Genomic DNA, 12,272 nt, shown 5'->3' on the forward strand with positions numbered 1-12,272 from the left:
ATACAGTGCAGGGGAAAGAGGGGGAAAAGAGACCTCACATGACCTTTGGCAGGGCCTGAAGTAGAGGAAAGGTAGGAGAATAGAGTGAATCCTGCACCACAGACATCACGCCACCAGGAAGAACCCCGGCTCAAAGCACGGCAAGGCTGCTTGGGAACTGGGCAATGGCTCAGATGCAGACGACTATGCCCTGCTCTTCCCCATCTTGGCTGACATTCCTCTTGGCACCCACTCAGCACACTCCTGGGCTCTGGGTAATGGGAGCTTCGGCCCCTTCCCTAGCCCAAGGATTAAGTTTGCCTCCAGCAATTCTGAGGCTGGACTCTTCCAGGCCCTCCTCCCAATCCCTTGTACCTGCTTCATAAGAAAAATCATCAACTGTGGATGGCCCAATCCCTCAGGTCCTAAGTAGTAGAAACGTCACAGGTCCCAACACCTTCCTCCTCCCACAAAGGGGTTCTTTTGTTTCCTAGACACCCACCAATATTTGGCCCTAAGGCCCAGGGACTGCTTTTCTCTCCCTTCCTCTCAGCCACTGATCCCATATCTTAGCTGGAGATGGTCTCCAAGCTCAGTCAAAGCCCAGAACTCACAAGTGAAAAAGGACAATGAGCCAACCCGGCTTCGAACCTGCCTCAGCAGATACCAAGAGCCCTGCTGCAGGAGCCAGGGTCCAGGGCTAGGGCCAGGAAGGACAGGATCTCTGAAACCAGAAACCTGACCCTTCCCTCACAATTCTGCAAGCCCAACCTCAATGATCCCTAACCTTTTTGACACCTTCATGCCCCTCAAAAACTTTAAAGCCTGCTTTGACACAAGATGAGTTAGCTTCAATTTCGAGCCACCAACCCCTGACCACTCTGACCTCCTGTTCCTCCCCTCAGTTCTAGCCAGGCCAACATCACCACACCTCTCACAGACTTGCTTACTCCTCAGAGGCACAGCCATGTCCCACTGACCCCAGCTGGAGCCTCCCTTAGCTCCCAGAGTCACCACAGATTCCCCTCTTTCAAAGTTCCTCTATCCCAGCCACATGATTTAGCTCCCAGACCAGCAAAGTCTAGGAGAACTTTCTGCAAGTATGAAAATGTTCTTCTGCACTGTTCAATTCAATAGCCATTAGCTACATGTTTACTGAACACTTGAAGTGTGGCTAGCAACTGATTTTTCAAATTTAATTTAGTTTAATCCATTCATGTTAATTAATTTTAATTTAATTAGTCATGTGAGGGTAGTGGCTACCAAATTGGACAGTGCAGCCCTAGCCTACATGTGTTAATTTCACCTTCTCTAAATAGGTTTCTTGACTCAAAATTTTACAGGCCAGTTTTTACATGTGTGTCCTCCATGCAACTAAGCTTATGACAGATACGCAGCAAACTGTTACCTATCTGTAACCATATTGCATATAAAAGAGGCAGCTTGGTCAATGAAATTTTCCTAACCTTGTGACTCCTCCAGCAAACTCCAGTTTGGGACACTGCCCCTCACCTAGCCACACTACCTGTCTTGCCCTCCACAGGTACACAGTATGAGGTGTGCTGGAAAGGAGATGGTGCCTGTACTGTGAGGATGTGGGAGCTCTGGCATTTCCCTCCAACAGCATCCAGAACAATCATGAGAGGCTCTAATCATCTCCCCTTCACCAGAACAAAGGAAGTCACATCGCAGTGGCACTTCCACGACCACGTAGGGAGAGAGGACTGCTGGAGAAAGGAAAGAAAAAGAAACTACAGGACCTTGTTTTCTCTAATCCACGCAATGGAAAGATACACAGAGATAAGTTACGACAACATTCTATAAAGCAGCAACATACCTCACCTAATCAGAGTTGCACAGCAAAGAAGGACAACGATACGGTCTTTAATTAAATTTGTTGAGCTAACACCTAAGGGTCACCATGACACAGTGAAGTAGCAAGCAGCTGAGGAACCCTCCCGGGGAATACAACTAATTAATACACAAGTGGGTTGAGACTAGGTGTCCTTATCAAAGAAATAATAGAATTCCCATGTTCTTGTACAAAAAACAATAAGTAAGGTGTCTATCAAATACTCTCTTAAAAAGGGGAGGGAGTGGTTAAAAAAATGCATAGAGCTACTGTTGAAGTTCCCCTCCAACTTTGGGGACTGTGCTCGAGGGCGGGGGGGCAGGGGGGCAAATACCCACCCATCCCCCTTCGCTGACCTCCTCTCCTGTCAGTCAGGGCCTGAGGTGACAGAACAGCTCCTCAGGCTGGAGGCACCCTGGAGCAGCAGCTGGCCATGTCCCTGAGCCTGTGGCTCAGTTAGGAAGTAAGTGGCAAGAAGCCTGAGATTGGGAGTCAGGCAACCTGGGTTCCAATCCTGCCTCTGCCAAGTGAATGGCTATGGTACGTTGAGCAAGTCACTCCCTCACTCTAGGCCTTGGTTTTCTCTTCTGCAAAAGGAGGGGGCTGGACAAAATGACCTCTCAAGTCCCTTGCAACTCTGACTGGAAGCATGACTCAGAACTTAGCAAAAGCAGCCAGGAGAGATGGTGAGGTAAGGTCAAAGCACCCACCAAAAGCATTTAAATGGGAGCTCTCTGAGGTGGAGGGAGAGAAGCAGCAGGGTGAGCTGGGACTGTTTTTCAAACGCTGATTTCACTTAACAGGGCTAAGAGGTCACCAGACTACAGGCAAGGAGAAGAGCATCTAAGCACCTGCCAGCTGCCATCAACTCTCAGAGCTGCAACATAGCAGACTTCTGAACCCCAGCAGAGGCTGGGCTGCTGCCCTCCAGCTCTGCCCTAGCCCCCAGCATTGGCCTCTGCACACTGCAGAATAGAGGTCTCCTCCCCTTTTCTCAGGCACCTTCCCAAGGGGGTAATCCCTCCTGCCCCACTCCATCTTCCTCTCCTGCTTTATAATCATGAGACTTCTGGTTTTGAAAACCATTTCACTACTCAGCATCTGAGGTTAATCAAAATTCAAGATCTAGAAATCTCTTTGGTGTGTGTCTCTGGAACAGGGTTCTTTGAACCAGATTCCCCTCACAGCTGTAATTATGTCTCAGCCAATATTTGGATATGGAAGTGCTGTTAACACTGCTGTCAGACTCCAAATGCCTTGTCTCTCCTTTATTCCTCCATTATTACGTTTTAACACAAAGATGTGTGTGGGAAATCCACAATTTAACAGTTGAGTCAACTTAAAAGATCTGGGAGCAGGCTGCCTGTCAAAACAGACTGACTTCACTCTTCACCCACTTCTAACCTGAGAGGGATAAACTATAAGTGTTATTTAACACACTGCTGGATTTTTCCTTCCAAAACTATTCAAAGTAGAAAAATATCTAAACCTCTATCCCATTAGTTACAAGAGAAATCTGAATTGCCACTCAAAAGCATTTTACAGGATGATTTTGTGCATGTGTCTATTACACAGAATACAGAGCAGAAGCTGGGAGCTTTTGTTCTGAAGTCTTTACATAATATTCCAAATATCCAAGAAAATGAACAGCCAGTGTTCCCAAACTACTAATGGGTGAAGGCAGATGGTGTCTCAGAGGGGACAGCAAACGCTCCTGTAAAGACCGTCTGTCACTTCCTCAATGATACAGGTTAACTGTGGTCAAACTGTATTCACCCAACTCCAGTCCCCAAGGTCATGGAGTTGGGTGAATGGTCAATCCAAACAATTTCTCCTCCTCCTTTCCCTTCAGTTATGAGTAGGGAAAGAGAAGTCTAAGGCACAAATATTGAAGTGTTGAAGATACTTATTCCCTCTCCAACAGCCAACATTAAAGAACAACCGAGATCCCACAACAAGAACTTACAGCAGAAACCACAGAACTCTGACAGGGTTGGGTATGAGAGCAGCAGGAAAATAATTCTAGAGGCCTCAAAATCTAGAAATGGAACATGCTTGCTCTGTACAACTTCGAAGTACTGGTGTTTTTCAAAACATCTGATTGTATATTCCAATAGTTCCACCCATACCTCATTTCTGAGTTTTGTATTTGATAACTGAAATACAGCTCGCTATGGGGGCTGATGGGGAAGAGAAAAATACAACACAGGAAGTATTTTTCTCCTCCTCCAATCATTGAGACACCCCAGGGGAAACAAACCTGAAATGTCACCTTTAGAGATTGGTTTGACCTGAAACCCCTGTGAGAGGAAAACCTTGTTGGTGTCCCTGCAAGACCGGCTCACACTTCACTGGGGACCCACCCATCTCCAGAGACCTCCCACTCCATTCTGTTTAACTTCTGAAGTCGATTTTCTCACTTGAATCCTTATTCTCCCCACCACCACACCCCTTAAAGAAAGAAAAGGGATGGGCTTCCCCGGCTCAAGGATAATGTTTCCTCAGACTGCCCATCACCGCGCGAGTCCAGGACAGCAAGTGGCCCTCTCCGGGAGTCGGAATCAGCACGGGTCCGGCCGCGGGTTACAGACTCAGTTCACAATCATCAGCCGGGCCGCGGACACCGCCGGCCTCTCCCCGGAGCCGCCCCGCGCGGGGGTGGGACGGGGCCAGCTCCGGGATCCAAACAATCCCGCCCCCGCAGCCGGGGGACGCCCAGGACCCTGCCTCAGCACACCTCCTGGCTGGCGCGCCCCAAGGCGGCCCGGATGCCCTCCCGAGGCTCGGGGAAGTGAAATCACACATTCCGGCTCCCAAATAAGGAGCGAGGCTAAATAAACCTCTGCGATCCGACTTCTCCAAACCAACCGACCAACCGGCTCAATGAGTAATGGGCCTTTTGTGCCCGCAGAGAGAGAAAAAGGAGGGAGGAGAGGACGGGGAACCACCCCCCCCAAAATCACTTCCTTGAGATGGAGTGAAATTAGCAGAAGTCCCGAGGCCAACCGTTCCGACTCGGCTGGATTCCGCTCAAACCCCAAAATGGCAGGGTCCCCTGAGTCCCCGGAGCGGGTTCCAGGGCTCCCGCCGGGAGCGGCCGGAAGCGGTCAGGGTGGCGAGGGCGCTGGGACCCGCCGCCCGCCCCGCACTCGGCACCCCCGGCCCGGCCGCCCCGCCCCGCCGCGGCCACCCCTCCGCCAGCGCCGCGACCCAGGCCGGGACGGGAACCCGACGCTGGGGAGCTCCAGGGCCCGGGGCCGGCCCCGCCTCCCCTCCCCGGGCCCCAGACCTACTTTGAGGGCGAATTTCTCCTGGGTCCTCTTGTTGAAGATCTGCAAAACTTTCCCGTTGATGCCCAGCCCCAGGACCTGGCTGGTGACCTTGTAGTCATCGATGATGGCGTTCTTCTTGATCTGCAGGCCGGACTTGACATGGAACTGCGGGAACTGCTGCGGGGGCGGCGGCGGCGGCTGCGCCGGGGGGTGCGGCGGGGCAGGGGCGGGGGGCTGCGGCGGCGGGGCCGGGGCGGGGAAGGGCACCGGCGGGCTCTGGCCCTGGGAGTTGGACAGCATGGTGCCCGGGGGCTCGGGGATACGGGCGAGGGTGCCCGCGGCCGCCCCCTCCTCCGGCTCCGGGCCCCCTCCCCGCCGCCCCCCGACCGGCTGCGAAGTTCGCTCCGAGCTGGAGCCGGCTTCCCCGACCCGGCCCGGCTCCAGGCTCGGCGGGTCGCGGGGCTCCGTGGGTCCCGCCGCTCGCCGCTGGCGCCCACCGGCCCGGCGCCCTCCCTCCCTCCCTCCCTCCCCCCGGGGGCCTGGCGCTCTGGGGACCGCGGGGCGGCGGGGGCCCGGCCGGGGGGAAGCGGCCGCGCGACAATGTACCCAGCCCCGGGCCGGCGGCCGCGTCACAGCCTCGTCTGCGTCCGGGGCCGGTCCTTAAAGGGGAGGGGCGGGGGGCGCGGCCTGGGGAGGCGTGGTGTGGGGGAAGGGCGGTCCTTAAAGGGGAGGACGCCCGGTGCCAGGAGCTGGGAGGATCGCGGAGTAGTCTGGGGGCTGCTGCCTGGGGGACAGGGAGCGAGGACGAGGAAATCCTAGTTCTTAACCAAGGCCATGCAAAGGGAGAGGGGAGGCGTGTCAAAGGAGCTGCTTAATTCAGATGGAAAATCCACTCCTCTCCAATTGTCTGGGCCTCTCAGCGTCAGCGAAATTGGGAGAAGGGTGTATTTCCAAGGAGAGGGATGGCTCGTAGGTGTCCAGCTAGATGAGACCTCGCGGGGGAGCTGGAATCGTCCCAGGAAAAGGTGTGAGCCAAAGGCGGGCGTATTAAATATTTCCCTAACTTCAACATTTTCCTCTGAGGTTTTTTGCATCTCTTTTCTCATTAATTTATTGTTTTTCAGTAAAGACGTATTATTGTGTCAGGAGCACTTTACTAATTATACCTTTGAACATGTTTTCATGTAAAAAAACTAAAAAGGATACAGGGTGGCAAGAGGATGGGTTGAGATTTGGGCCGCCTGAATTCCCGCCATCCTTTGCCACGGATTGGCTGCGTGAGGCTGAGCAAGCCTTGCACCTCTCTCTCCGTGGGAAGAACAGTGAGAGTTTTTCAAAGGTTGTGGGCAGAGTCAGAGGAGATAATGAAACTGAAGGGGAGGCCCTGGGGAATGGCTTCTGATTTCCGATGTGGAAAAATTAATCCGTAAGAAGTGGGTTAGCCCCGTGTATCTCAGGAAAAGCCCAGGGATCTAGCTGGACCCTGCATAGAAGCTGCCAGGAGGCCTCCACACACATTCTAATGGGGTTCGAGATGACCAAGTGCATCCCTGCTGACCTTCTCCCACCTCTGACTGACAGAACAGTTGAGAAATGGCAGGCGACCCAGACAGGTGAACACAAAACCTCAGCTTAAGTCTTGGTGAGGCCAGTTAGAGAATGAGGCTTGACCTATGGCCACACATTCCCCCTGAGAGGTCCCCCAAAACTCCAGAAAGACTACAGCACCTCCGGAAGGGGCCCTTGGGGATAGAACTTAGGTAGGTAAGGCACAAGTGCCAATGTCTCTTCCCTCATTCACCTTTCCCAGAAGATGCTTGTGGAGGCAGGAATGAGGGGGAGGAGTGAGGGGCGGGACTTACCCTCCCAACGCTGTCCTTTCCTGGGGCAGGCAGGGCTCTGTGGACCAAGGAGAGACATGGTTTCCCGGACACGAACATTTGCTCTTCTCAAGCAGCATCTGCTTAGCGCCATGTACAAGGTGCCATGCTGAGCCCTGCAGCGGTGGATGGTGTTAATCTGGTGGGGAAGAAGACAGATACCAGTGGCACAGAGAGGATGGCAGACACCTTCCTAGGAGCCCAAAGCACAGGGATTCTTTTCTGTCTGTAGCAGCTAGCAGCTTCCTCCCGAGTCTACAGGATAGATATGGTTAGACAGCTCCCCGGATTCCCTTGACTCTTCAAAGACAAAGACACTACCTAAGGCCAAGGGGATGGGAAAACATCTTCACTCCAACACTTCTATAGCACTGCTGTCATCTCCCGGAAGCACACACAGGAGATGCCCAAGGACAAGAGGAACACAGAGGTGGGAAGGTGGAAGGCTCCAACTGCTCAGGCTCTGGTCTGGGGCTGCTCTGGAATCTGAGTTGGTCTTTTTTCTCTTTGCAGAGTCACTGGAGGCTCCCTATGGCTTGGTGTTGAGGTATCACCTGTTTTTCTCCACAAAGCTAGAGAGTAACTTCTTTCTGCCTTTTCAGAGGCAACAAGGCACAGCGGTAAGATGACAGGATCTAGAGACAAATGAGCTGAAGCCAAGGCTGTCCTCCAGCTGGGTTACCTTGAGCAAGACATGTAACATCTCTCAGTATCTGAAAAAGAATAGAGAAAAACAATAAAATCTACTTTCAGGGCTGAGAGAGAATAAAATGAAATAGTAATTATGAGAACACATCCTAAAGCATAAACTATAAATTATCATTAAATATTAAATATCACCATTATTTGGACATTGTTGGCTTGCTCCTCTGCTCTGTGCCCACGGCCTACAGATCTATTCCTGATATCAAAGCCGCTTTCCTACCAAGCTGGAGCTCTGGGGAGATAGTGAAGCCCTATGACCTAGGAATAACAGGACAACTGAATTCCCACCTGAGAGTCCTCCCAAAGTTGCAAGAGCCAAATAGGCCTAGGGGGCACACAGGGACTCTGAGGGTACATACATAGTGGATAGAGATTATATGAACTGTGCACACAGCACCAGAAAACACACACATATATGAACACAACACATAAGCACAGCATGCCATGTAATAGAATAAACGCCTAGTGGATGAATAATTGAGGAGTGAGATGTGCTAAATGCAGAAGCACTGGACAAGAGATCCTGAGTCTTAAGTTCCATTCTGATACTGTCTCACTATGTAACCTCATGAGAGCCCCTTGCTCCCTCAGTTCCTTCCTTCTCATCTATAAAATAGTGACAATAACATCTGCCTTGCCTACTTTGTAGGGCTTGTGCAAGGATAAAATAAAATACCCACAGGAAGCAGTCCAAAGTCCTATTTGTGTAACACCAGGCTCTCAGCTATCTGTAATGAACTACTTAATAAACAGTTTTTATGGATGTGTAAAAGCACTTCAAAACTTGAAAGTATATGCAAATAGAAAGTCCTATTTTTGTCTACTATTAATATGCAAACACATATGCCATACAATATAGCACACACAAAGACAATTTAAGGACCTCAGGTACATAGAAATGGATTAATTATAACCCTTGATTCGTGACACACTCTCGTCATTGGATCATTGATCCATGCAGCTCCACTTTTATTGTTAGTTAATAATTATTTTTAATAATGCAGTAAGCACCTGTGAATCCACTACCCAAAATAAAAACTAGAACTTCAACAATTATGTACATCTAACTAAATGATTCCTCCACCCACACTCCCCCAACTCCTCCATTTCCCTGGCCCAAGACCCCATCATCCTGAGTCCTATATTCATCTTTCCCTTGCTTTCCTTTTTATATAGTTTTATTTCATGAAGGCATGTTCAAATGTATCATAAAAGATGAAACTCAAATCATCTTAAAAGGGAGGTGGCCAAGGGTGACTTTAGCAGTAAGACCAGGTTAAAATAAGAAAATGCCTGTCATAGTTTCAAAGTATTCCTCACCTTCTTATGATGCTGCTGCTGCTGCTGCTGATGATGATGATGATGACAATGTTTGTCGAGTGCTTCCTGAGTGCCCAACACTGTGCTCATCCCTCTACCTGCATTGTCTCATTTAAATCTCATGACAATCCGTGGCCGAGATTGCTAGCTGGGTGGGCTAATACCTTTTTTTCCTCTCTTTGACAGTAAAGAGCCCCCCATATTTAGCTAAGCACAAGACTGCCTGGAATAAAAATTACATTTCCCACTTGTCCAGCCTCCATTACAGCCAGTTACCTTCATAAGATTAAGTTATAACCAATGACTTGTAAATGGAAGTGGTTTATGGAAAGAGGTAGGTCCTTCTTCTCCTTCTCTTTTTTCTTTCCTACTGGCTGGAATAAAAATTTCACAGCTGGAGCCATCTTGGATTGTGAAGTGGAGGTTACAGGTTGAGGAAGACAGAACAAAAGGACAGAAGGAGTCTGTATCCTGGTGAGCCTAGATCCATCATATCAGCACTGAACCACCTATCCAGACTTTTATATGAAAGAGCGATAAATGGCCTTCTTGTTAAAGTGACTGATGGTCTAGGTTCTCTGTCACTCACAGCCAAACCTTATCCTACTTTTATACAGCCCTATGAGGTCTGTACTGTTATCCTCACTTATCTGTTGTCTAAACAAGAAAACTGAGTCCCAGAGAAATTAAAGAACTTAGGCCGGGCGCGGTGGCTCAAGCCTGTAATCCCAGCACTTTGGGAGGCCGAGACGGGCGGATCACGAGGTCAGGAGATCGAGACCATCCTGGCTGACATGGTGAAACCCCGTCTCTACTAAAAAAAAAATACAAAAAGCTAGCCGGGCGAGGTGGCGGGCGCCTGTAGTCCCAGCTACTCGGGAGGCTGAGGCAGGAGAATGGCGTGAACCCGAGAGGCGGAGCTTGCAGTGAGCTGAGATCCGGCCACTGCACTCCAGCCTGGGCGACAGAGCGAGACTCCGTCTCAAAAGAAAAAAAAAAAAAAAGAAATTAAAGAACTTTCCCAGAGTCATTCCACTAGCAAAGGACAGGACCCAAGTCTTTCTGACCCAAAGTCCAGGCTCACGGTCCTTACTGTAGATCCTGAGCAGACATACACTCACATATCCTTCTTAATGTCAGAAATACGGTATCTGCTATTTCTGGGCAGGAATTGCCTGAAGAGGTATGGGCTATTCTTTCCATTTTAGAGCAACATAAATTTTCCACCTCAATTTCCTTCCATCTTGGCCTAATCGTTACAGCGTATAGGTCTATGTTAATTTGCATGACTGGGTTATATGATAGGATACATTGTGACAGTCTTTTTCTTCAAGATTCCCCCACCCAGCCTTCACACCATCAGGGAGTATAAGTTTCCTGTTTTACTATGACGTGGCATTATGAACGAGTGACAGAGGGTGGAAATTTATGGAGGTGGATTTCTTGGAAATTTTCAGCTAACACTCTCTTGATGAGAGAGGATCATCCACAGGCTGGCGGGTCTGCGCGTGAACACAGATAAAGCAGCCTTTGTATCCACTGCTACTACCACAAACAAAATATTGCAAGAAGGAGCATGATTTACAGAAGAAGCTCTGTCCACTAAAAACCCACCCTTGGAAAGAAAAATGGCTCAGAGCCAGAAAGAAGTAGTCTTCATGTCATAGGCTAGTATTTCTGTGATAAAATGAGAAATTCCCCCAAAGCAAAAGTGACAGATATACATATACATAAGACTCATTAGTCACAAAAATTTCTGGCCCAGAAAATGACCTCAAAATATTGGTCAGGATGGTCTCTACCATCCCTTCTATCTTAGCTCTTTCTGAAGATGCTAACGGCTGCCTCACAGAAAGGAATTCTACCCAAAGCAACTGCCATTGGTAATGCCCTACTTAAGACATCCCAGAGGGGAAAAATGCTCCCCCACCCACGATGCCCTCGGTGCCCTCATCTGCACTTCATCCTTTGATAGTTTAATGCCATGGAAGGGAACAGCTGGGGCAGTGGCAAAGAATGCGAATAGAAAGAGAAAGAAGGAAGTACCCAAAGGGGAACAGAAACTTCACCTCTGCACATCAACAGACATAATATGGTCCAAAGGGACTACAAATGAGAGTAATGAGAGTAATTAGGACTACAGCATGCCTAAGTCTTTTTTTTTTTTTTTTTTTTTTTTTTTTTTAGACGGAGTATTGCTTTGTTGCCCAGGCTGGAGTGCAGTGGCACAATCTTGGCTCACTGCGACCTCTGCCTCCCGAGTTCAAGCAATTCTCCTGCCTCAGCCTCCCGAGTAGCTGGGATTACAGGCACCTGCCACTATGCCTGGCTAATTTTTGTATTTTTAGTAGAGACAGGGTTTCACCATGTCGATCAGGCTGCTCTCGAACTCCTGACCTCAGGTGATCCACCTGCCTTGGTCTCCCAAAGTGCTGGGATTACAGGCGTGAGCCACTGCACCCAGCCAGGATGCCTAATGCTAAATCCACGGTTTACAATGGGAAATGTAGGGAAGAGAGGCAAATATCCAGCTGTATTCAAGAAGGCTTCCAAGGCTGTTGTCCTTGTATTAAAAGCATTGTCCTCCAACCTAGCTTATATCTGGCATATCAGTTGCTACTCAGATGAGTAACAGCCTGAATAATGATTGGGAAAGGAGGAAAGGAAAGGGGGAACTATCTAGGAACACAATCAAGGTGGGTCAATGAAAAGGATCATTATCTTCTTACCTGGTGACCTGGTGATGCCTGGAATTTTCTCCCTTGCTTAAGATAAGTAAATGGAAGTGGAAAGGTAGAAAAGGTAGGGGAGAGATATACACATGTGTATGTGGAATGGGTAGAGATTTCCTAAGGGTATAATGAGCCATAGCTCCACATGAGAACATAACTTTAAGGCAGCAGAGAATGGTGGAATCAAATTCTGGGTTCCAATCCCACCCCATCACTCACTACTATACTTAACTGCACTTCATTGTACTGTTTGTATAATGAAGGATTAAATAATATTCCCTAGATTAAATACAGGGTAACATTTTCAATGGTTTCAGACACATAGTACTTGGCCTCTATAAATGTGAGCAGTTACTATGCAGCAGGTACTTTCATAGTAACCATCTCATTCAATCCTCTCAACAATGCTCTAAGGAGTAGTATTTCTGGCATTTTGATCACTGAAAACATTGTGGTTCAGAAAGGTTAAATAACTGGCCAGTCATCACACAACTAGATGGGGAAGACCTGTTTCCACATGTGTCAGAGCCTA

The 12,272-nt window shown here is 49.1% G+C and overlaps 1 protein-coding gene across 2 annotated transcripts in view; it reads right to left on the minus strand.

Annotated features, from left to right (window-relative positions):
* Positions 1-5,736, minus strand: part of MAPKAPK2 (MAPK activated protein kinase 2) — a 48,841-nt gene extending 43,105 nt beyond the window's left edge. Inside the window, exon 1 of one of the 2 annotated variants that reach the window (XM_050782151.1) lies at positions 5,125-5,736. In XM_050782151.1, the coding sequence (XP_050638108.1) occupies positions 5,125-5,403 (279 nt within the window). In that variant the 5' untranslated portion in view covers positions 5,404-5,736. The remainder of the gene's footprint in view (positions 1-5,124) is intronic. The other variant, XM_050782150.1, reaches the window with a different exon arrangement.
* Positions 5,737-12,272: the final 6,536 nt, after the last annotated feature.

The sequence above is a fragment of the Macaca thibetana genome, chromosome 1 (assembly GCF_024542745.1).
Source record: "Macaca thibetana thibetana isolate TM-01 chromosome 1, ASM2454274v1, whole genome shotgun sequence".
NCBI classification, from domain to species: Eukaryota; Metazoa; Chordata; class Mammalia; order Primates; family Cercopithecidae; genus Macaca; species Macaca thibetana.